Raw genomic sequence first — 26,943 nt, 5'->3', positions numbered from 1 at the left:
AACGACACCAGAGAGAGAAGCAAGGAAACGGTCCGAGAGTCCCACACAAGACCCAGCCAAGTCCAAACCTGAGAGGGAACCAGATGGGACTTCCTCCAGTTCATCAAGAACCAGAACTCGGCGAGCTAGAAAAGAACCAGAACCCGGCGAGCTAGAAAAGAACCAAACCCCTGGCGGGCAGACATGCGGACCGGCTGGGAGCCTGCACCAGCCAGTCATCGAGGTAGGCCAGAACCCGAACCCCTAGCAGAATCAAGCGGGTCACCACGTCCCGGATAAGGCATGTGAACACGTGAGGTGCCAGATTCAAGCCAAATGGAAGGTAACGAAAGCAGTAAGCTTGATGCCCCACGACAAAACGGAACCAGTCCCTGAAACCCGGATGAATCAGGACATGCCACTATGCATCCCAGAAGTCCAGAGACACCATCCAAACATTCGGCTCCAAAAGAAGCCAGACCTGGGACAGATTGGTTATCCGAAAGGAAAGGCAAAAGACCCAGGGGTTCAGCGGGACAAATCCAGAATGAACCTCAGATTCACACAGTCCCGTTTGGGGACTGGAAACAGGCGGGAAATCCACCTGAGGGACGGGGTCATTTCGACTATGCATAAAGCGAGATGGGACCCCAGAAGATGCATCCATTGGACCAATGAGCCCCAATAGGGTTTTCCAGGGCCCTTAAGCTGACTGCTAAGGGAAGCCCAAGCACGGTACTGCTAACTGGTTGGCCCAACTACCGAGAGATCTATTAAACCTGAACACCTGCAAAGTGTACAATCACGAGGACCTAGTGGGGGACCACCAGAATAACAGAGGATTGACAATAACCAAGGGGCAGATCCCCACCAGGCAACAAATAAAAAGACAACGTCTCCAGGAGGAACAGAAACGGCCGCTGTGTAATATGTGACAAGCTGTACAGTACTTTGCGCCCCTACCAGCAACAATACTACCTCCTACCCAAGGTCAAACAGAGGAAATGAAAACCCCTGCTGACCCCAAGGTGGGCAATTACCGAGCAGCAAAAGCTCTCTACGGAGGTAGTTCCCAAACAACCTGTGGAAGGCAACCCCAAGCCGCAAGGGCAGTACTTACAGGGCATCTAGGGAAGGTGGCCCTAGGCGCATGCAGACCCAGTACTCTGCGAATTACTCCTGGCTCACACACCATCACACAGCAGAACAAAACTGGAAAGGCACAGCACAGCTCAGAGACAGGAGCCAGAGTCGAACGACTGTCACACAGCACATTAGCCTCAGAACTGGGGTTGGATAGCTGGCGTGATCACTCTGGGGTTCCAAGTGAGTGACAAGCAGTTGTGACATCATGCTTGTTTTTAGATTGTGGAGCTCTGCTTGATAATTCGGTTTTCATTAGGAATTTTTAACCAGGTGGAGTTTGTTTCAAGATGTCTACCTTTCTGGGTGCCTAACCCAGTAGATAGCAGACATAGAATGCTTCCAACCACACATGGGATTTTTTGTAGGCCATTGCTCCTCATGCCTCTCTGAGGGGGCCACGTTCTGACTCGTGTTCCCCGGTAGGCTAGAACTCCAATTGAATTGACTGATGCCACGGTCAATATATATCAGCACACATACATATCAGCTTGGTATAGCTCCGGGAAACTAGAGGGGCTCTTCACAGAAATAAACATCTTTTACCTGCATTTAACAGTTGCTAAGGCAGGTAACTTTCAGCTTGTATAAATGCTTTCAGATCTTAAACAACTGTAACTGCTGCTACTTTGTCAGTGCAAGCAGCCTCACCCATTATTGTAGCATTGTGAAAGATGCCGGCAATTCCTGAAATTATCACAAATTTATGATCACTTAGCATACATGGAAGCTGCTGCATCAGCTGCTGAGCCATTCCAAGCTAGTAAATCACCCTTACTAGCTTGGACTGGCTCAGCAGCTGATGCAGCAGCTTCCATGTGTGCTAAGTGATCATAAATTTGTAAAGCCTTTGCAAACATTAAACCAGTTAACAGACACTGCTCTCTGATTCTGGTCTCTCACCCACACTGCTAGCATTGGAGTGAATTCACACAAGAAATATATGGTATTTAAGCACAGAACACAACAAGCAAGACATGTGGTGAGCAGTACAAGTTAGGTAAAACTACAAGCCAAAAGGATATCCTATCACAGCATTAAATACTAAACAACAGGTCATAACATCGAATTGCTCATTTAGAAGCAAACCCGTTTGATCCTTGGCAGTAAAGAAAGTATTTACCCATTCCTGAATTTGCATCTTTTTTAGTACGCTCAATTCAAGGGACCACAGTATAAATAAATTAGGTAATGAGCTAACTACAATAAATAACTAAAGCCGAATATTAAGTCAACCAACATCATCAGAGGCTTCTGAAAAAATTACCAATAGGCAGGTATATTCAGGTATAATCATATACAGTGTACTGCATATTCAAGTACAACATTTAAATTTCCAGTTATTGTACAAAACTCTCAAAACAACAAAACTGATAATTATAATGAAGAACAAATGTACTGTACATTATCTCCAATACCAGAGTATCAACGTACCTTAATACACTCCAAGACTGCTGCATTGAATGAAAATTGGGATGATGTTGAAAACTGGCTTTTGAAATTCTTTGCAAAGTCCATGATCTTTAATACAGGCACCTGTAATGATTAAACAATGTATTTAACTGGTTACTGCTGTTTACCTTGATCCCCCCTGCAACTTGCAACTTTGGCATGCAGGTCAAGAATCTCCCTGAAATAATTCAGCAATTGACCATCTCCACCGTTACCTGTATAATGCATTACATTTTACATAATCTTGTTAATGTTATTATAACTGTAATTTACTAAGTATTCTCCTGAGAGTACATTGTTAGGTGAAAGAACTGTCCTATTCCGAGAATGTTTATGTTAGCATTACTTGATACTGTGTATGCCTGTGTTTCACATGCTAGGTACCACCACACTCAACTTCAAATGCAGTCAGACACACCAGACAGACAGGAGGCAGCATTGTGAAGTTATTACCTCCAACACTGCAACTCTGAGTTGCAAGTTGTCTCCCCATACACTTGAGAGTTCTTACTTTAATCATGCGATCACTTCTGCAGCCTACGATTGCTATCCATTATGTGTGAGAAAAGAACAGCTTCCTTCCATGAAATGGGAATACAAAAATTTGTATTTATAATGGATATCCCCCCTCTCTCCATCACTGAGGAGGCGATGAACCGTAGGACCTCGTATTCGTTTACGACAGCTTGGAAATTAAAAAATTAAAAAGGGTGATGCTGAGGATTGAGACTCGCATCCCTTAGCCCTTAAAGTATGGTTATCAACATATGCCGATTCACAGGGATATGCGGTTATCATACGTTGACTTAAACTACAGTATTATCTGGGTTTTACACGTATGATGCTAATATCAATAAAATAGCTCTATGTAGATGTAATGGAGTTTACCTTGACACACACAAAAATCCTCTTCATACACTTCCTCTATACACACTTTACAGTTTATACTACAGTAAACAGTACACAGTACATATGTATGAGCTCGCTTATCCACATTCCACTTAACAGGATACTTGGGTTATCCAGGCAAAATCACATCCTGATAATTTTCTGGCAAAACTTTGCCATATCCGTACAGAAATCAGGATAACTGGAGGTTAGGTTACATATACTTTCAAGAACTACACATTTCAAAATCTACAGTATCAAACAAGAAAAATTACAACAAGGTAGGCTGAAGTTTCTCTTTCAAATTATATTTTTGATTTATAGTGTGTGTGGAAACTCAAATTATGTTGGTTGTGGTACAAAAAATTGCAAATGCAGTATAGTAATTTTTGGACTTTCCCGGTAAGAATTCTGCTTATCGGGATGTCTGACTTATCCAGTGAGAGGTCCTTCCCCATATAGTCCGGATAAGCGAGCTTAGACGGTAAATGCTGTAGGTCTAGAAACATTATCCTTATTAGATAGTAATATACTCATAGTTTTTGTGAATTATCTTCTCATAAATCAAGTTATTCAACATTCATACTAGAGTAAATACATGCACCAGTTACCTCGTACCTGAACGTTCATGAAGTTCTCAAGAGAGATGAGAAAAGTTTTTAGGAAGATGCGAATGCCGGCTGAACTTTCAAATAGAAAAATATTAATCTTCTGAAGAGATAAACGATCAAAAAAATATCCAAGTTGAACATGGAAGTTATATTTTATATGATAGCATCAGCAAAGTTATTATTGGGTATAGACAGATGTTATATGCCGGAAAATATGACATACCTTGGCTTAAACTTAAGTGTAATAACTTACAATAATATCATCGTATGTTAAGTATTAATTACCCATGTCATTCAGGCTATAACATTGACAAACTAAAAACCCTACCTGAGATACCCGGTTGTCTGCAAACCAAAATACGAAAGCACTGCCCAGAAACGGTGCTCTCATTCCACAATCTTCATGGTTCACAATGATAGCTAGGAAAATATTACATATTAGTTTAAGGATTACTATAAATATACAGTACCTATATATACAAAACAGCAGTTTAATTACATTAAACATTAAAGAAAGGTATGACTAGTCACCTACTATTTATTTGTATTTATTTATTTTAAATATACCAGTATATATAATATATAAATAAATATTTCTTAAAATAATACATTACTAAAACAGACATGACACACTCAAGAACTCTTAGATATATACAAAAAAAATTCAATTTAGTCCCCCCCCACCCCCAAAAAAATGGGGCAGGAATAACTTAACTATAAATTATAGTCACTAAAATCTGGTACCAAATTATGGTACCAAATCTACACAGTAAAATAACAACGTACTAGAGTGAACGATATGGAAGAAAATGCAGAATAGAATCAGTGAAGAGCAGGGGTGCCATAGGCACAATCAGAGAACACTGTATAAACATCAGAGGTCCACGGTTGTTCAACACCCTCCCAGCAAGCATAAGAAATATTGCCGGAACAACCGTGGACATTTTCAAGAGGAAACTAGATTTATTCCTCCAAGGAGTGCCGGACCAACCGGGCTACGGTGGGTATGTGACCCTGCGGGCCGCTCCAAGCAACAGCCTAGTGGACCAAACTCTCACAAGTCAAGCCTGTCCTCGAGCCGGGCTTGGGGAGTAGAAGAACTCCCAGAACCCCATCAACCAGGTATCAACCAGGACAGTAGACTACTGTAGGAGTTGAAAGATAAGTGACTATTTAACCCTTGTGTTACTAAGGGCTATTTGGCCATTGTCACCCACAAGTGCATAAAAAAAAATAAAAAAAAAATAATAATAATTCTTCTAAACCTGTTATTTTTGTTTTCCCTGATCATGGAAAAAATAATAATAAAATCATAAGTGGCATATTTTGCCCACTATAGGGTAGGGAAGTATGGTAAAAGAGAGGCGCTGACTCAGCGTGTGTCCAAGGCGGTCTGCTCAACCCCAGCTGTCAGGCAGGAGTGGCCACAGAGATAATTACCCAATTATTTCAATGACTCTTGATTGACTTTTCTTCATTTTTTTGCTGTAGTATTATTCAATAGTGTGTAGTGTGATATATTTATATAATAAAATGTGTGAATCATCGCTGTACTCAAAATTATGGTGTGCATATTATTGATTCAATTATTATGTTTATAAAACAATAAACAAATACTTTGTCAGTTATTACACGATATACACAGGTTATATATATGTATCTGCACGTTTTGTTCACCATAACGAACCACTAAGTTGATAGTGCAAGTCAAAAAGCAGCGAGGTGTGGCCACCACATCTGCCAGTCAACCTCTCACCGCTACTTCCTCCCTCAATGACTCCTCACTCACCCACATCCTCCTCCCATCATACTGTTCTTGCATAGTATTCACTATATACAGACGTTATATATAAGTATCTACATGTTCTGTTCACCATAACTGTTCATCTAAGCTGGTATAGTGCCCAAAGAGCATAGTGGCCACCCCTACCCAGCATGATAAATCATGCAGATGATGCCACCTCCCTCACCAAAATGACTTCTCCCCACACTCCTTTTGCTGTTATTACACTATATATACACGTTATATATATCTACATTTGTGTTCACCATAACAAACCACTAAGTTGGTATGCTGAGTGACAGTGGCAGTGGCAGCCCCCACTGCCTGTCACTCCCTCCCACCCTCACCTCACCTGACTCGCCACCATACTGCTTTTGCTTTTATTCACTATATACTGACGTTATATACAAGTATCTGCATGTTTTGTTCACCATAGTGAACAACTAAGCTGGTATAGTGAGTCCAGACAGTAAAAGGTGGTCACACAGAGTCAGCAGACAACGCTACCTCCCTCCCTACCAAGATCACTCCTCCCACTACAGAGCTAATTATCACAACAATCCTGATATCAGAATCCTAGTCATTTTTATCAGTCAGGGGTCTTCTGTAATACTATCACCGCTAAATAATAGCATGTACATATATATTATGGCATTTTTAGGCGATGCTGTGGTCACAAGCTGATCAGCAGTGCTGTGAGCTCATGCTACGTGCGCCAACCTTGGTGGCTCACTCAATGTACTGAGGACCTCACACCCGGGAATGTGGCCCAGGATTTTTTATAAAATTGGCGTCTGTTTACAAGAGCCCTGATGAAGGTGAGGTGAACCCCATGTATCCGCGAGCCATTTAAATCTTGCGTAGTACTCCAACACGTCATATGACATGTTATGCAGTTTAATGGTTAAAGTTCAGTCAAAACAAGTGTAAAATAATAAAGATGGAAAAAGATGGCTTTTACCAGAAGGAATCTGTATCATAATGGGACAGCAACTACAGGAATAAAAAAAAGCTAAGAATTAAGGAGTTGATATAATTCCAAAACCAACACCGGAAGATCACTAACAGTATACCGTCAGTAGCATATGGAAAGCTGACAAACACAAGATTGAAATTTATAAATCTAAGCAATAATTCAAAACAACTCACAGCCAAAATTAGATCAGTACTAGAATATACAACACAGGAATGAAATCCATACCATGTAAAACACAAAAAGAAACTTTGAAAAGCAGAGGTTTGTAACTTTGCAACAAAGCTAGTGCCTGAATTACAGAGGACTAAACTATGAAGACCACTGGCTTGAACTCGATCAAAAATCCTAGAGTAAAAGAACAAGAGGGGAGATGAACTTACATACATGATATTGAATGGAATAGTCAAAATGAACTCTTTAAATTGAGAGAAATTTGGACAAGAAGACATCAGAGGAAGTTTGAAACTCAAGAAAGTCTAAGATTACAAGGAAATATTTGTACCACATACACTCAAAGTTGAATGCACAGAAGAAAAATGTCATGCAAGCAACCTCCATCCACACCATCCTGAGTAAAAATGACACAGAACACTAACATCAAGGAATTAAATAAAGCTAGAATGTGAGGCAGATAGAATTAGATCATAGATCTTACTTTATTGAAGCTGATAAGCAAACACACATATATAAGCATTAAACATTAAATCTAAGTGATGTTCTAACTAAATATAACAACTTAATAAATTACCCCTACCATGAATACTTAAGAAGGAAGTGAATAAAATTTAAATTATTTTTATAACAAACAATTTATGCAGTTCTATATGTCATTTCTATAAAAATAAATATATTAACCTGGCCAGGATCTGGAACCTGAAATCTTGGCCCACACAAGTCTTCCATAGTGAGTACTGGATACAGAATTAGCAGGTGCTGATGTTCCATTCTGTGATCTTAAAATCTTCCGTGTCTGAAATGGAAAAAGTGTACAATACAGGTACAGTACAGTATATTACTTTTTATATACGAGTCAATAAAGAAATGCTTTAACCACTAATAATGCAATTTCTAAAGTGTGTGAGAGTGCAGTGTCATCACAAATTTAACAATCTATATGGCTAGCTCCAGGAAGACCACTACCTAATCCAAAGCCAAGGGGAAAAATCAGAGCTTGGCCAGGTTACAGAGAAATCAATGGGAACTGCATAAACCCCCCACAGCCTCAGAAAATTCTGGGTAATAACTGCCCACATGGACACTTACTGAAACTGAAAAGAAGACTAAGCACTCCTGAAGCAAATGGGTCAAAACAGAAACCCAGAATTAACACCACAGCTTGTGAGCACGAGACTAAACCATGAGGGAAGGTGGCAGTTCCACACCGACGTGAAGAAGTCCAATTTGGGGAGACTGGATCATTATCAACGGTCCACTTTGTGGAAATGGTATGGAAATGGGATAACCTGTACATTAGAACGTTGGGTAAACCCCGCATATGAACCTCGCTGAGAACCAAACCCTTTGAAGCCAAAAGCCAAGCTACCCAAAGTTGTTCAGATCCATAGGGCAATGGAACAGTGACTCTTCCTTTATTCAGGCAATGAACCACCAGAGAGCAGTCCAAGTGAAGCCAGAGGACTAAGCTCAAAGGTAGTCAAATCCTCCTCAGGGTATGCAATAATGCCACAAACTCGCACACCATGCAGTGCACCCAAAGGAATGAACCTGGCCACTCCCTTTGAGCAGCCTGGTCACGAAACCTCAACCCCGAGACGAAGCATCCGTGAATACATCGAGAGATGGGGGAGGATAGCATCACAGAACTGAGCCTTGAAAAGTTCCCCAGGGAAGCCAACAAAGCAAAAGCCAACAAAATGCAAGTGGGTTCCAAACCCAATGTTCCTAGGAAGGGTAGAACTGGAGAAACTGGTACAACATCTGGAGCCAAACCATAACCATGGAAAAAGAGAATACTGTACTGTATAAGGTCGCTTATCCAAATCTTTGGGTATTCCGGCAGTTTTTAAGGCCAGATAAAAACCATATCCGAATAGGAATTTGCATAACCAAATATTTTGTCGGATAATGCAGTCAGGCATCGGGTCATACCATATAGCAGTGGCTCGAGGTGCTGGGTATGGGAGGTGTTGAGGTGGCTGGTGTCAAGGTAAGGGGTATTGGAGAGAGAGGAGAGTTGGGAGTGACTGACTGGGATGTGGTGGGTGTGTGTGTGTACGTGTAGGGTGGTGTAGGGTGGTGTGGGGTGGACCATGGACCTCTCAGGCAAACTCCCGAACACCAGGGAAAGAGAACTGACTGACTAAGGACAGCATAGCAGGCAACTCAGGGAAGAAAACCCGAGCTCATGCAGGCTGAAACGCAACAAGAGCTAAGCCCACACAAGCCAAAATGAAAATATGCACAAGAAGCCAATACTAAAACATAGAAACAACACACAAAGCAAATGGCCTCTGAAGGACAACAGAATCCAAGGATGGCTGTCACAGCTTAAAGCAGTCTTGCCCACAATCTGATGAACCAGAACACTACAAGCAGCTCCACATACTACTTCATCAGCAACTGAACCAAGATGGAGAGTCAGTTGAGGGCAGGAGCTAGTACCGATTCAACCATCCTCTTAAAATTATGTCGCTTTTCGATCATATGCACGCTATGGCCAAAAATGGACGAAATTTGAAATGAAATCGGCTCATGAAAGTGGTGTACTGTTCCATTTTCTGTTTTCAGTCATCCGGCTTACTCAGTTAGGTTAGGAGAGGAAACTTTCAATTAATGGTTTTCATGATGTTATGAAACCTTGGGAGAACTTCCTGCCCTCCTAACCTACCAAATGGACCCTTAATTTGCCGTTTTGGAAAAAAAAAATCTAAAATTTATTTTCAATTATTTTTCATTTTCAAATTACATTCATTTTTGGGCAAACGGCCAAATTCAGACGTAATTTGTAAGAGGACAGGTTGATCGGTTACTACCTGGTGGTAGTAATCGGTAGCAGCGAGTTTCAAATCAGTTTGAATGAATCCCTTGTTCTGTGTGAATCCTTTAAGGAGTTGCATGACATTTTAGAGGCTATATTTTCTGTAATATTTGCCAACTTTCTGGAAGCTTTTTCCTGTATGGTACTTACCTAGATGTGCTTGTGGGGGGGTTGAGCTTTGGCTTTTTGGAAGGGTGTTGGACTGTCACCTACTCCCTGTACTCTGAGAAGGGGGCCAGGATTTGGCTCTAGTCCCCAGAAGGCAAATTAGAATTTCTGTGACTGATGTGACTTTTGGTATGGATCAATCTCTGCAAGATAGCTTCAAGGAGCCACCTGGGACCTTCCTCCAGCAAAGTTATTATGATATATACAATTAAACCTTACCTCCAAGACATCTTCATTTGTAAGAGGAGCGATGCTTTCTTCGGCAATATTCTCCTCATCATAATTCAAACGCCTCAGGCACCTACTTGGCTTTGTTTTCTGTTAAATAAATAACTAGTGTTGTACATTTTACCTTCAAGTGACCACTAATTTTTACTCTTAAATAAGATCAAAGTTATATAGGCCTATTATCAGAATAAATAGAAAACATTTTGGTATCAAGCGACACACACACATACCTGGTGAAGCTCCATAGTACTGTATGTGCTAAATTAAGTTTCCAAGTCCTCTTTGTTCCTCAAAATCTCCTGAATGAAACTTCTGCAGAAAAAAAAATCTTGTTGAGAATACAGGTTAACATGTTCTGACACAAGCTTTAAAAATTGTTTAAAGAATCTCCTGGCATCTAGATATTATATATAATAAATAATAAATAAATGTTTATTCAGGTAAAAGTACATACAACATACAAGATGAGTTACAAGCAGAATGTTATACTTCTAGATTGAGCTAGTACATACTATGCCTAAAGCCACTAATACGCACAGCGTTTTGGGCAAGAACTATTTTCCGGCATTACTAAAATTAAATATTATTACTCGCCATTAAATTTATAATTTATTACCATACAATAATTAGTATACTGTTCACGTAAGGTACTGTATTGTATAGTATTGTATACTCTCAATGCAATCAGAAACTGGATCCCAATATTCTATAAGCTGAGAAATTTATATATGTGTTAGGTAAGTTACCAACAGTTTCCATTTGCCTCAAATTTATCAAGTTGCAATGATAGCTATATAATTCATGAAGGCAATATTAATAGTTTTACTGACAAAGCTTACATTGGGTCCGGTCTGCATTAGAAAAGAGTTCCAAATCCCAGAGATACTTACAGCCAAGCCCAAGTCTAGCAGTAGTAACGTCCAGAAATCTGGTGACTTTACTGGATGATAAAGAGATATGTGGTTCTTCCTATATAGCATGATGATAGATGAAATAAGTACTGTATAGATTTCTCTTTATATTAGGTCTGTTAAATTGTTTTTGTTCTAAGTATATTACTACCCTCAGACTGCTCATATTAAATTGACTGATACAATTAGTTGAGCCAACTGCTCTAACCATTTAGTAGCACAGAATTTGGCAGACTTTCTTTCGTAAATTATTTTAGAGCCTGTGTACAGTTATGAATGCTGTTCATAGTTCATTTCACTGGTACAGTATACATTACCACTTTTATATTTTTTTATTTATTTTTATATACAAGAGTTATTACATTCTTGTAAAGCCACTAGCACACACAGCGTTTTGGGCAAGTCCTTAATCATAATTTTCCCAGGAATATGGCCTGCCAAATCGGAACTATCGTTTAACAACCAGATACCCATTCACTGCTAGGTGAACAGAGGCTAGTTAAGGATTGGCACCCTGTTAATCCTCCCTGGCCAGGATACAAACCCAGGCCGAAGCATTCACGAAGCGTCAAGCAAGTGTCTTACCACTGCGCCAAGGACTTTCGTTCATCGACAGACCACTGCATAAGAGAGGAAGCTTTTTAAAGCATTTCATGGTCTCTTGACATCAATCCAGTTACAAGCCAATATGCTAACATTTACCTGAGGATCACTATCTATCTAGTAGCCTCAAATGGGACAGGAAGCTGGTGGCTTGTCAAAGGTCCGGTTCCTTTGAGTTTTAATATTTGTATGTGAGCTGCCTGCTGTAACAGGTCTTCTGTATCTGGGTTTAGTTTAGTTTGTTTATTATGTACCACATGCTGATCCTGATAGTACTCGCCTAGTTGAGTACTTTCATAGTAACAAAGTTACCACTTTGGTTACTTCAAAGTATGTACTACAAAGTGGTAATAAAGCAGGTTACAGAAGCATTTATGGGCAATGAAACTGAACACTGAGTCATATCATACACAGACATTAAACACTTGTCAGTTTGTCCATAAATTCAAATTTTAATAAGCGTACTTTCTAATGGTATACCATGGATTTAAATTAATTAATAACATTCTATATGCAAACCAGAAACTGCCGCCCCCCCCCCCCCCGGTGATGCTCACACACAAACACTTCACACACTATATAACCCCGGCTTTGTTCAGCGGTCTCTCTCTTGATAATGGTGAGGCAGCAGCAGCAGGCTCACCAGGCAGCATCAGGCACTACAGCAGGCAGCAGCAGCAGGCACCACACCACACACATGGCCGACACTCGCCACACAAACTCTCTAGTGAACCCCCCTTAACACCACCATACGCACCATACCGGACTACAGCAAATGCAGTCTGCGGAAGAACCGATCAAAATCCGTATACCGTATATATAAATACACACACACACACGTGAGAGAAATCAAGTTAATATATGAACTTGTTAGGTTATAAGGTAATGAATGGTGTTTAGGTCCGCTGACCCACAGGGGTACATGACCCTGTAACCTGGCGGCGGCACCACTGGGGTAAACATCACCGTTAACTTTCTTATGTAACATTCACTACACTCAACTCTCTCTTTCTCAGCTTTCTTTTCCCCTTTTTAATGTGAAATTATCCACTAAGTACCTTGCATCCTGTAGTTGGGGTTATTTTCTGTCTAACGTTGGTCGAGTTACTTGATATAATATCGTTAATGGTGCGTTCAAGTTCAAGTTCAAGTAAGTTTATTGAGACAAGAAAAAAAATACATTTCAAAGGGATAGAGTAGCTTAGGCTACTTCTACCCCCACGATGGTGCGTTTATATGCTAATTTAGGTATACTAATATTACAGTGTAAAACTTATAATAATTATAATAATACTATTAACAATATTTATTCATAAGAAATATATTTGGGCATGATTATGGGGTGTATAAACCCCACCTTCGAAAGTACGACACAGGGCAAAAATCATCCAAGAATTAAGTCAACTCTCATTCCGTTGAGGTCTACAGAACTAACAATACAGTAACTTCAAATCAGATATGACAGGGTTAATTGCATCGAGACTTTAAAACACTGAACAAGTTGGATGATATTAGCCTAAACCACTTCTTTAAATTGTCATATGTTACGCATATAGAGAGCAAAAGCTTAAAGCCCAACAAGCCACAATGTAGGACATATAAAAAAGGATACCCACGAAACTGCTTATACCCGCTGAAGCTGTAAATACCATAACATTCTAAGCCATTATGACCATGTGCCATTTGAAGGGATGAGGATAAGGATTTGAGATAGGACGGAGGAAAGGAATGGTGCCCAACCACTTGGACGGTCGGGGATTGAACGCCGACTTGCAAGAAGCGAGATCGTCGCTCTACCGTCCAGTCCAAGTTGTTGGGCGGTGGACTGGGGCTAGTCCAAAGGAAGACCTGAGAAGAAACTAAGTAACCTGGTAGAAATGAGTGGTATAATAACTTGGTATTATATGCAGGGTGCATTACAAATAAGGGGTACCTTATTACTTACTAGCAAGTTTTCTTAAGAGGTTCTAGGGTTTCTATGAGCCCGATATAATTCACTTAAAATTTCATTGTTATATGAAAGATGTTTGCATCGCCTAGTGTTCGATGTGCTGAGTGACTTTAAAAACAGGGAGATTGGATTTTTTGTGGAAACAATAAAACCACATTCAATATTTCTTGTTGCAAATAGGTTTGGAAAGCATGCAGCCAGTTACCACTGTTTGCAATGATGCCGATGACAGCATCATAAGCTTGTTCAGATATGTCAGCTATCAATGTCTCACCTTGTATGGCCGTGAACCAAAGGGACCAATAAAATGTTGACCTTGGTAATTTAAATTGTGAATGGGAATTCTAATATCCAGCTGGATATTGTTACAGTATTTATGAATTAGTCACAAAAAGTTGACCTATTGTAAAGCATTTTAAATCCCATTGAAATACATATTGAAATCACATTAACATTCACAATCACATTATCAACGAGAAAATTAGTAGGAGCTACGAGGAAAAATTCAAGCCAACACGCGCCCCTATACCACTATATACTGCAGTCAAAAGAAATACGATCAGTTAAATGAGCTATGTTCAGTGATTTTGAGTCAAGCTAGCCCTTAAATCTGTCAAGTTCCAATTTTGAAATGTAACAAAAATTAAAAAGTGAATTAAACTTAACGATTTGGGTGGAATCACATTAACTGTGAGGAAGGCAATTAGTGATGGGTTAAAGGTGAAATAGTGTGAAAATGAGTCCTAGTATTCATTTTCAAATCTATAAATGGTACAGGCAGTTTTGTATAGGAATCTACCAAGTACTTTTTATAGGCTGTATAGTTATTTGATAAATTCTAAATTTAAATTTGACTGGATTATTCAATAAATTGATCTTTATTTATAAATAGTACATGATAGCGGTGCGAGCCTTCAATATTTTCTAGTTTATGAAGCAGAGTGATTTCCAGCACAACTGATACAATTGGTTGGTGGATCTGTCATAATTAGATTCAGGTGGTCAGATTTTCTACAAGAAAATAAGAGTCTGGGTTTGGTGTTGTTTTAGATTTAGCTACTCAGAACAAAATGTCCCTGTTGCACAGGCCATAATGAGCCCATAAACGAATTCGGTTACTCACGATAACCTTGTTACTGTGATATTTTGAAGAAAAGTCTAGTTTTAGAAGATTGCATAGACAAAAGATACAGTATACTCTTTTTGCACAACTTTCAAGCCTTCCTAGCACTGTCATGGTTGGGAGGTCTCCAAGAATCAAAACAATTTTTTAAAGGAAAATTTGTCTAGTCTAACATGGTGGGTTGCAGTCATATGCATTGAGGTGCAGTATGGAACAGCCTTAATTCAAATGGATAGTTTTAAATAGTCATGATAATTATTTGTCTTTAATGAAGACTATGTAGAATGATTGTGTCTACACTAGAATTAAATCTTAAATTCTTCATATTTTTTTACCAATCATTAACTTGGTAAACTTCACAAGGCAATCTCTTTGTTCAACAATTGCATTTTGATAGTCGGCATTCCAGTATGCTGTACTGAAACGTGATGTTAGTGCAAACTGATTGGACTAGTTTAATATTAAATTTTTATCCAAATTAAAGTACTAATATTTAATACAAGTCAGTCAGCTAGATAACAAAAAATGTAGTCTAAGAATTCCCTAAACCAAGAATGTATCATCCCTTTTGTGTCAATGGGTGCACATAGTATCGTCATCTTTAGTGGGGAAGCAAGTAATTATCAAAGAAGGCACTAAGCCAGGAAGGCTATGTAGCACCATTCTTTAGTGGAAAGCTTTTCTTCATATTGTCACATGTGATGTGCCAATTTAACAAACAGCAAAGTTTATCAGGAAAACCAGGAAATGCCACAAGGTCAGTGCTCAGAAAAGTGAAGCCTGGATCAGACTGACAAAAAATTGAGCTGTGTGTGGTAACTTCTGTCTCAGCACTTGCAAATACAATCAAGCCCCACCATGGTGCACCACAGCAATGATCTTAACAAAATTATGGGCCTGGTCATCCACCACCCATGCCTTGGGATGCAGCAAGAAATTTCATCAAAGGGTCTAACTGGCTTTCATTTCTTTGTACCACCTCCACCACCACTCATGGAGCCCAACAAGTACCCAAGGTAACCAGAAATAGTATATGCAGGTAGCCATTTTCAACTGCCTTCCAGATCACTGGATTCTTAAATCTCCTTGCTATGTCAAGGTGCCATTCATCAAGGAGCTCTGAAAATAAGCCAATATGCAGACATTCTCCAGATGTATGACCACCATAAGTCATTTATATAAAATCAATTGACTAAACCATAAGGGATGCCTAATTGATATTCCTTAAAGTTAGATAGAAAAAAATTATATACAGCATTTTAAGTTAAATGGAAATAAAACAAACATGGACATTCTACTCTTTTATTTCATTTAACTGCATTCAGTAAATTCATCTTGTGGGTCACTTAAAGTAATTATTGTAATAATTTACATTTTATACAAAGATTGACAACTTCTCTTCATGTTTAGTGCATACATGAATTTCAGGTTGGTGTATGAAACATTTAAAGTCATAATGTTCTCAATGAGATACATAATATTTACTTCTTGTTCCATTCTTCTTGTTCCTTCCTTTCCTTGATCACTTCTTTAAGATATGGCTGCAGATAACGTCCCTTCTCACGGTCCTGAATTTAAAAAAAATACGTATACATAATAGGAATGTTAACAATCAGATATGCACAGTATAACAGATAGCAGAAAAAAAATAAATATATTACACATTTTACATGAGGATTACATCCTCCTTTTTTTAAATATAATGTTAGCATGTTTGAGAATAGCCAAATGTTAAACTACCTACATTGTACATTTAATGAAGGAACTTAAAAAATTCAAGAAATAGAGGAAATCTTTGTCAAAGTAAATGTCAAAGGAAGATATAAGCTCAACTTGAAGTGCCAAACTACATCCCTTAATAGAGGGGAACCTGGCAGTAGCTAAGCTGTAGCCAGAAAATCTGTTCAGGAACAATTCTAAAGAAGTAATGCTGAATGGAAGAGGCAATTGGAAGTAAAACAGGTAAACAACAGACAGTATCCCCAGAAAGCCAGAAAAAACTGCACTCAAACCCAAAAGGAGGCTGTCTGAAATTGCTTTGCTTGGACTAACTCTGTACAATAATACCAGTGCAAGACAACCAACTGCTCACAGTGGTTATCAGTAAGTATAAAGTGCTTAGAGCAACAGCACAGAATCCAGAATGAATTCTGCCAGATTGTAGGTAGTATCTAACTCAAACCTGTGAAGCAGGAAATTAGAATTTCAGTTCTCATCAATTTCTATTTGTTGTGATGGTAGTATAATATATTAACTCTTATACTTAACAACGCACAATACGTGACATGCTTTACAATTATCGTTGCCTAATGCCCTACAAAGTACCCAAAGAAACACAAGATCAGAGAAAGGGACCTGCAGCCAGATTCACGAAAGAACTTACGAACCTGTACATCTTTTCTCAATCTTTGGCGGCTTTGTTTCCAATTATTAAACAGTTAATGAGCTCCGAAACACCAGGAGGCTGTTTATAACAATAACAACAGTTGATTGGGAAGTTTTCATGCTTGTAAACTGTTTAATAAATGTAACCAAAGCCGTCAAAGATTGAGGAAAGATGTACACGTTCATAAGTATTTGCTAAGTGCTTTCGTGAATCTTGGCCCTGGATCCAACAAAGAAAGAACAGCAGATGCCAGGAAAACAAATCTAATTATACAGGAGAACTTGGCCACATGACTCATGCCCCAGCCCGTCCTCCAAAAATGGGGAGGTAAATGTAACAGCACAAGTAAGTGCATTATGTACTATTCATAGCAGTCAGGAATTGTACTTATTTTCACTTAGTATTAAACTGTACTTTCAAATACAGTATATTGTGAATATTTGAGTTTACCTGAAAAGCTGAATAGAAAGCCACAACCTAACCTTCTTAGTGTTTGAAGATAAGCATTTTATTGCTTCTTAATTACAATTAGAACTTAACCTATAGCTATATTGATATTACAGTTTTATAAAACTAATAAAACAAAACTAAAATATATCAATAAATTGTTGAGTAACTCAGGATATTTTCACATTTTGTATAAAATCAATTTGTATAAATTGTTTAATAAAACTGAAAAAGAAATTCCTGATATTTGAAACTGGTGTATAGCGAACTGAACTTGAAAACTTCATCCTAAAATTCTGAGTGTCTTAACAGAAAATGAGGAGAATAAATGGGGAGGTAAATGTAACAGCCCCATAAGTGCAATAATGTACCATGTATGACAGTAAAGAAATGTACTTATTACACTTAGTATTAAACCGTACTGTCAATTAGAACTCAACTGAGTTCTAATCCCAGGTGGGACAGAAATGGTTAGTCATATTTCCTATCACCTAATGCCACTGTTCAGCAGTAAATAAGTACCAGGGAGTTAGCTTCTTGTAAGGTTGCATTCTGGGGATTCAGAGTTCGACCATGGAGGGACCTCGATATAGTCTAATGTACACACAGGCCACCTGTCCCTGACAAAATTAATTATTAGTTATAATTACCTGTGAAATACTCAACAAATCCCATGCCTACCACACGAGATCAAACCCGTAACTGCCGTAACTGAAAGATACCTCACAACCCGCCTGACTATTTATACTACTGGGCAACTTGCTAATGGTTGTTAGAATTAGTAGAGCAATACATGGCAGTTTATACGTGTTTTATAATTGCTCGTAGGAGGTTTTTGAAGAGGGCTGGATTTACAAATCTCCATTATCTTTTTTCCTCCTGCTATGCCTGGCAGGGATATTTAGAAAAAATCCCCACAACATCAAGAAACAAAAGTTATTGGTCCAGGCTTATAATTATAATATTCTGTAGGAACCAGGGGCTGGATCTATCAAACATTTACACAAGTATGTAATTACAAACTTGTACATGTTTTTAAATCTTTAGGTGGCTTTGTTTACATTTATTAAACAGTTTATAGGTTCTGAAGCACTTAGGAGGCCATTTATAACAATAACATTTGATTAGGAACTTGCAATATTCGTACAGGTTTGTACAGAAAAGATGTACAGGTTTGTAAGTAGATGAATAAATGCTTGTTGAAACTTGGCCCAGGATATTGCCTAATTGGCCTATGCTCAAACTATATACAATATTCAACTGTAATTTACTATTGTACAACTTCCTAGGACATCAATTGTAACCTCAAGTAATAGTGTCCCTTTGCCTCAGAGCAGGCGTGTAGATGTTTTTGGATACAAGTAAGTAATATCAGTAGAAATCTTTCTTATGTCACCACACAACTCTTGAAAATTTTGAGCTACTGCATAAAAGCATTCCTTAGATGTTGCACAGCAATCTACAGTTTATCCTGATGATGTTATCAAGCTGGATTCAGCAGTTGTATTAATGGCTAAGGCGGGTAGACAGTTCCATGGGGGTTTATAACCCTACGAGTGAAAAAGCATCTTCTGTTTTCTGTACTTTATTGTGGCTCGTTGAGCTTAAAACCACTGGGCCTTGTTCGTATTACATGTGACCTTATAAAGAAGTTGTTTAAATCAATGCCCTCCAAATTGTTCAGTACAGTGCAACCTCAAATTGGTGAACCTCCGATTGGAACACAGTTATCATGCCAGATTTCTCGCCCAATTGATGAGCAGCAAGAAGGGATGTATGGATTTGCTTAGGATATTGGGACTGAGTTCACAGATGGAGGCAAAATTGCAAGAAATAGTTGGAGCCTTGAGAAAGCCACCGAAAATATTTAAAACCAAATTCTAGGTTCTTTTTTATTTCCAGTTGGAAAGGTTTTTGTTCAGTAAAATATGGGCCCTTTTTCCTTTGAAAATGAGATTTCAAGGCGAAGGCTTGGGGATAAATCTCTTTACAGACGTTCACATGACGGGTGGAAATTATCCTTTTGTCCAGCAAAATCAGCCCATAGAGCATGGGATGAATGGGTATGGTATGAATGATAACACTTTATATAGCTCCAATCATGTTTTTAATGATTATCGTTCAGGAACTTTTTGTTGGGCGTTCTGGAATTTTTTTCTTGGGCAAATGGTAATCCTTAGTATGGCTTTAATCACATTTTTAATGATTTTTGTAGATGGGCACAACATTTATTTAGCAGTAAGGGGCCTTGAGAAGGCCATTGAGCATATTTGAAACCAAATTCTATGGTCCATTTTAATTTTGAGATTCCTTGGTTACTTTTCACTAATATGGGTCCGTTTTTTTTTTATTTGGAAATGATTATATGAATAGGGCATGGGAAATATTCTAGATGTAGTTAAATCTTTTCACAGACACGTTCTCTTGGTAGATCTCCCAATCCTGAGCACTCTAGGTGCAAACTCTGTGAGCAGGAACTTGCACTACATCACCGAATGCCCAATTATCAGACCATTTAGACCCATTGGTATGAGGTACCTGGAGCTTTGTACAGTAATTACTTTATTCACTCTCATGTTCTTGAAGATATCCTCATAATGCACCCAGTCTGCCAGTGCAGACAACATATCACATGCCTTTGTATAACTAACCATCTTGTGTGATGGGAATTTTAGCATCACGTAGCTAGCTTTTTGACACACTGTACTTCCTTTCATATAGTCCAGGGTAGCTGCACAAATGCAGATGTGCCTAAATGTGTTAATAAAAAAGAAAAATGACATGGTTGAAATTATATTTTTGCTCAAGTGAAATCAACCCATAGAGCATGGGAAATATTTTTGTAGATGGATTCAACATCACAAAAAATAGTTGGAGCATTGGGAAAGCTATAGAGAATACTTAAAACCAAATTCTATGGTTTGTTTTTATTGTGATTTGGGAAGGTTGTCTTTCACTCAGGTATGGCCCTGCTACCTTTTGAAAATGAGTTTTGAGGCTGGGGATGAGAGAAATAAGCTAGATGTAGTTAAATATTTTTGCAGGCATGTTCATTTGGTTGTTGTCTATTATAGATTGAGGTGAAAATTTTGCCAAGTGCAATAGGGCATGGAAAATACATCCTCTGGTTGCAATGTATTCCCCTACTGCAACAAACTGGGGTTGGTTTCATATAGTTTGTTTAATCTCGGTTGTTGGTTGGTTGGTTGATTACCTGGTTGATGGGGTTCTGGGAGTTCTTCTACTCCCCAAGCTCGGCCCAAGGCCAGGCTTACCTTGTGAGAGAGTGGTCCACTAGGCTGTTTGGAGCCGCCCGCAGGCCCACATACCCACCACAGCCCAGTTGGTCCGGCACTCCTTGGAGGAAACAATCTAGTTTCCTCTTGAAGATGTCCACGGCTGTTCCGGCAATATTTTTTATGCTCGCTGGGAGGGTGGTGAACAACCATGAACCTCTGGTGTTTATACAGTGTTCTCTGATTGTACCTATGGCACCCCTGCTCTTCACTAGATCTATTCTGCATTTTCTTGCATATCGTTCACTCCAGTACGTTGTTATTTTACTGTGTAGATTTGGTACTTGGCCCTCCAGTATCTTCCATGTGTACTGTATATTATTTGATATCTCTCTCATCTTCTTCTAGTGAGTACATTTGGAGAGCTTTGAGACGATCCCAATAATGGTGGGAACTGTTCCTAGTTGTACTGTATTTTAAAAAGCTTCGATGAGATCAGCCCTGTCATGTCTAGGAGTGTTAGCTCTGTGGCCCTCAGCTGTTCCTTGTACAAGAGCTAACTTAGTTGTGCATTTGATTTTTGCTGACCTGTGTTCAACTTTCTCCAAAGCAGCCATCTTTCTGAAGATGGGGGTTTCCATGCCCGAGAGAAGGGATTGGTAGGGAGAAATTTGATTATGGGGGGGAAGGAAAAAGCCTGCTGATCTTGCTAAAAATCTGAAATCGAGACCTGTGCCGATATTTGTGCGTCTGAGACTAGATTTTCGCTGCCACCACATAAGCAGCCTACCAAGGTGAAGTCAAACGAGATTAACATCCAAACATGAAAATATGTCCAGAGGCAAAACTGACCGAATCCAGCAGGGGTCAAGCAGAAAGGGTAACTTCTGGTCACAATAAAATATAAAGCATTCCTAATGTAACAAGCAATATTTTAAAAATACCCAGGACTGCATCATGATGTCCAACACAATGAGTCAAAATAATTGGCCACGAAACAATAGATGGCCAGATCTACTCACTCTGACCTTGGCAAGAGGATGCAGCCTATCAGACTAAGGCAAGAGCTCTAGACTATCTCTTAATATAAACCAGTCAACACTGGTAACAAAACAGTTTGTGGCCATCAGACACAAGATGAGGAAAGGCCAAAGGTACCCACCCAGTACACAAGTACAGTACTAAACAGGCAACTACCATCAGCTGTAAATAGACCAGAATATTACTACAAGGACACTTTCACACCTATGGGTTCATTGCACACCATTGCAAAAACATGGATTCATTGCACACCATAAAACAGGGCTTCATAGGACGAAACAAGTCACAGTGTGGCACTGGTACTAGAATATTACCCCGTTTGTCTGCACAATACTGTTCCTACAGAGACAATGTTAACTTACCCAATGGAATACCATAAGGTATCACAACCAAAGAAAACTAATTGCTAGAAATTTAGTAAAATAAGAAATTTAACCAATTTCTAAATATCTAAACCATTCTGGGATCTTTCATTACATTTATTATGCTTTGAATGAAAATGTGGCATAGGAAGAAAGTAATGGTTTTGTTTATCAGCATTTAAAGTACAACACAGATGGCTTAGATATGAATGAACAATTCTAAACTTTTAAATACAGTATCCTGCAATGTGGAAGACAAAAATTAATCCCTACCTCTTCAAAACTAATCCACTGCTCCTTGGGAAGTATATTCTTCACCAGGGAAAGTTGAAGTGCACGTTGCATTCTGAAATTGCGTTCATCCTTTATATTTTGTGGTAAACGCTCCAAAGCTTCTATGACATCTGGCGTCTCGTGCAAACAGTCATCATAGTACAAGCCTGTTCAGATAAATAATTTTTTGTGAGTTACAATATAAAGTACCTATGAATACAGTAAATGACAAAATTAAGATAGGTACATATAATCAGAAGCTTATAACTAATTTTTTTATTAAAATTAAATGCTAAAGTTTAAGAACCACCACACATTCAGAATGTAGTGATAAAATAATGACACCAAATACTGTACTAGTACCTGAATTGGAAGATTAAATACCAAAAATTACATTAAAATGTAGTAAGGCACCTGTCTGAATATTCCAGCATTGAATAATGAAAGTCATCTTTGAGGTGGGCCACGCAATAGTTAGAAGCAACCAGAACTTTGGGGAACATACCAGGATTCTATGACCAATGTGCACCTACCAAGGACCAACACCAGAAATTTAGCCACTCAAGAGGGGTGAAGGAAAACCTGAGGATCAACGACCACTACAAAGAAAAGGCCAAAGAAAAACTTGAGAGAAAAAAGAAAAGGCCCACCATAAGCCAAAATTTTGTACTCCAAAACAAGCAACTGTTGGGAGGAATTTGTTACTCTGAAGAAAAACGATGCAAGCAATCATTACAGTGGAAAAATCCCTACATAGACACACTCACCCACCACCAGATGGCAGCCCAAGATCTCCGTCAGCTAGCCAGCCAATTCATGGTTGACCAGAATCAACCTCTCCTAAACTTGATGAGAAAGAATGGAAATGAGTGGGGACAGCGAGCTACCAGAAAGAGGCATTTCATTACATTCAACACTGGATTTTTGGGAGGGCCCATGTGGTAGCTTCTTTATGCTCCTCTCAATGGAGTTTCTTCATTGAAGAAAACTAAACCTGAAAAGGAAATACGAAAAGACGACCAGGGCTTATGTGTGAAGAGAGAATGGTAGTCAGAGAGATGGGAAAAAGGCAGAATCACTCAGTTGGGTCAGAAAACACGACAAATGTTGTGGCTAAGGAACAAACAAATAAAAGGCCACTGCCCGGTTGGATACCCAGAAAACTAACCTGGATATTTGTCATAAACATACTGGTATTGGCAAAGAAGACTATGATTCAGAACAAAGAACCAAGCAAACCAGATAAGCAAAGCATTCATTGCATAGCACAAATAATGTTGAAATAGTAACAGGGAACAACAAAATTGATAAGAATGAATTCTCGAGACCTGGAACTTCATGAACAAGAGGTCATAGATTTAAGGCAACTAAACAAAAATGCCAAAGATATATAAGAAAATTCACTTTTGCAAACAGAGTGGTAGATAGTTGTAACAAGTGAAGGTGATGGAGGTCAAGACCATCAGTGGTTTCAAAACCGCATATGACAGACAGCTAGGAAGATGGGACACCATGAGCATAGCTCTCATTCTGTAACTACACTTAGGTAATTGCTCACATTTATCAGAAAATTTTACCCCCTCCAGAATACTGCTGTTTCCAGAACGGCCTTTTATGTGGGACTTTCAAACCCCCTTTTTTCAGGGCCAGACAAATGTAGTCAACCCAACCATCTCTTTCCTGTAAAATCTGTGGCTATATCACAAAGTAAATGATTGCCTACCTGTGGATAACAAATATGAAAATATTAAACAGTACAAAAGCAGACATCAATCCTAATAAAAGAGTGGATGGCTACCTTGGTGATAAAACTCTGGAGCAGTCATCACATCAAGTATTAGACAAGTAAAAGTAGCTTCCATCTTGGATACACTTCATAATATCAGTTTTATGATCATGCTTATGTTTTGTAGGTTTCAAGTAAATATGATTAGGTATCTTCAAAATACAGTATCTCGCACAAAACCTGACAGAAAAAAAAATTTTAGCATGGATAGCCTAGATGAGCAGTCACTTGCGGACTAGTGGTCTGCAAGACAATTTTATTTGTGTATTGTATGTAACTGTATTTTCTGTATGTTATATTTAATGGCATCAAATAATTTGACTTTAATAACTATCATTTCATTGTTTGGTGGACCCGGGGATTCACATCAGTGGTCCACGGGATTTAAAATTATGAATTTGGTGATCTGCAAGCACTGAAAGGTTGGCGACCACTCACCTAAATCACAACTTACCATATTGATTGAAGCCTGAAGCTCTGAATGCAAATCTCTTCAAAGAATTGTTGAGCTGGGCTGTAAAATAAAACAATATATTAACAATACAGTATTATAAAGCTAGACTTTTAGCTGAAATCAATTTTATTTTCAACCTTGCCATTTAACTTTCAAATATTGTGTGTCTTAAAGACTTGTAGCTGCAAATATAAAATTATATGCATGAGACTGAAAACCAAGAGGGTAATGAAATAGGGTTTACACAAGGTTTATGTTTAGAAATGGATAATCCTGAAAATTTAATTTTCATAATGAATGAAACACAAATTTAAACTATACATTTACACTATTTTCATGAGGAACTGTTGCTAATAAAACATTTATTTCTCGACATGGTTCAGATGTCTATTTGAGAAATTTGTTCAGTGAGGGAAATTGTGAATTTATCAAATTAAAATAATTTAGGTGACAGAATTGCAGATGGCAGAGCCTAATCATTCATTCATTACCACGACCCAATGCAGTAACACTGTATGGTGAAAGTTCTGATAATTAAAAATGCTTCATCTGCATACATCATATTTGACATAATAAATTTACCTGAGGGCCCACTAACACTAGTGGCCTAGACAAGGACAGGAAGCCGGTGGCTTGTCGAAGGTCCCCCCCCCCCATTTGCCCCAATCTTTTCCAGTTAGATTTTAAAGTTTAACAGAGTTTTGACGTTTACGGCTTTGGCAGGTAGGCGGTTCCATGGGTTTATAACTCTGTGGGTGGAAAAGCATCTCCTGTTTTCAGTCCCCCATTGTGGCTTGTCGAGCTTGAAACCATTGCACCTTGCTTGTGTTACATATGACCTTTTGTAACATAAACAAGGAGCAATAGTTTCAAGCTCAAGCTACAATGTAGGACTGAGAAAGTACTCTCTGCATGATCATTTTATGAGAACTGTACTCTAACAGCTGACTGTTACACCCCTGCGAACATTTTTACCTCGACAACTGCATAGCCCCATTTATATATTTATTGACTAAACAAGGTGACATCACACAATCATCACATACTAATATATCAATATAAAACCCATCACTTAACTATAGTGTGTTTATATGCTCTATATTAGAGCATATAAACCTAATATTATATTATAATAATAATGTATATCAGAGCATATAAACTTAACCTAACAAAAACAATTTCGTAAATTTTATATATATATATATATATATATATATATATATATATATATATATATATATATATATATATATATATATTATATATACACAGTACTCTGGATAGTGTGTCATACACCAAAGCTGCAATGTGGTGGCATCTCTGGGGGATTATCTTTACATACTACTGCAACAAGTTGGGTATGGGGTCTATAAAACCTAAAAACCTAAACCCTTCGTTCTGCCCGAAACGCTGCGCGTACTAGTGGTTTTACAAGAGTGTAAATACTGTACTATGCTATGTATTCTCACAAACCCAATGTACCTTCTTGTATATATATAAATAAATAAATAAAACTATTCCCTGTCATTAAGTACGTTTGGGCCTGGTCAACAACTGGATGGATAACCGGCCGTACAACCTGGCCCATAGCTAGGGGTAAGCCGCCATAGGCCACCACACAAGCATCATGACCGCCACCACGGTAAACCTGCACAATAAACCCACACCTTCAGGAAACAAACATAAATAAAAAACAGCTGATCAAAACCGGGTGGACACGGACCCTATAAGGCGGAAATACTCTCATATATTTCAGCTAAAACGGTATCAACACAAGGCCATAATTATGCCAACAACCCTTATTAATCTCCTCGGATACTACATGATTCGACATTTTACGCAAAACATGCAACGTACCGAGAAAACCGACAGATTTTACAGCAGCCGCCATATTGGTCTTGAGGTCAGACGACACCACAACTCCCACACACACACCAACACACCTTTTATATTCTGCTCCGCTTATCATATTCACATATATCCTACACTATTGGCAAAATGTATATATTAATTTGCCTTTTAGTAAATATTCTAAACAAGTAAATTAATGAAATATAAATCATATTTTAGCCGGCTTAATATTATCCAAGCGATTTTGTATATAAAAAAATTATATTATATATTATGTAACTAATATTATAATA

The 26,943-nt window shown here is 38.5% G+C and overlaps 2 protein-coding genes across 11 annotated transcripts in view; both read right to left on the bottom strand.

The window, feature by feature from the left end:
• Positions 1-12,859, bottom strand: part of LOC123745276 (serine-rich adhesin for platelets) — a 50,737-nt gene extending 37,878 nt beyond the window's left edge. The window contains exons 1-7 of one of the 10 annotated variants that reach the window (XM_069300653.1): positions 12,498-12,704; positions 11,117-11,195; positions 10,457-10,538; positions 10,218-10,316; positions 7,688-7,802; positions 4,402-4,493; positions 2,557-2,658 (exon numbers count right to left, since the gene is read on the bottom strand). In XM_069300653.1, coding sequence (XP_069156754.1) covers positions 2,557-2,658; positions 4,402-4,493; positions 7,688-7,802; positions 10,218-10,316; positions 10,457-10,471 — 423 coding nt within the window. In that variant the 5' untranslated portion in view covers positions 10,472-10,538; positions 11,117-11,195; positions 12,498-12,704. Of the gene's footprint in view, positions 1-2,556; positions 2,659-4,401; positions 4,494-7,687; positions 7,803-10,217; positions 10,317-10,456; positions 10,539-11,116; positions 12,229-12,316; positions 12,359-12,383; positions 12,709-12,798 lie in introns of those variants that run through there. The other 9 variants (XM_069300654.1, XM_045725640.2, XM_045725633.2 and 6 more) reach the window with 9 other exon arrangements.
• A 3,243-nt stretch (positions 12,860-16,102) lies between these two features.
• LOC123745275 (cytochrome b-c1 complex subunit 7) lies at positions 16,103-26,767 on the bottom strand. Its single transcript, XM_045725631.2, has 4 exons — positions 26,657-26,767; positions 24,800-24,859; positions 22,560-22,726; positions 16,103-16,382 (listed from the first exon to the last, which is right to left on the bottom strand). The coding sequence occupies exons 1-4, from the start codon at positions 26,688-26,690 to the stop codon at positions 16,296-16,298; spliced, it is 348 nt and encodes a 115-aa protein (XP_045581587.1). The 5' UTR covers positions 26,691-26,767; the 3' UTR covers positions 16,103-16,295.
• Positions 26,768-26,943: the final 176 nt, after the last annotated feature.

This window comes from Procambarus clarkii, chromosome 44 (genome assembly GCF_040958095.1).
Source record: "Procambarus clarkii isolate CNS0578487 chromosome 44, FALCON_Pclarkii_2.0, whole genome shotgun sequence".
Classification (NCBI taxonomy): domain Eukaryota; kingdom Metazoa; phylum Arthropoda; class Malacostraca; order Decapoda; family Cambaridae; genus Procambarus; species Procambarus clarkii.
Note: the sequence above shows the minus strand (reverse complement) of the source record. Positions and strands in the feature narration are given on the sequence as shown.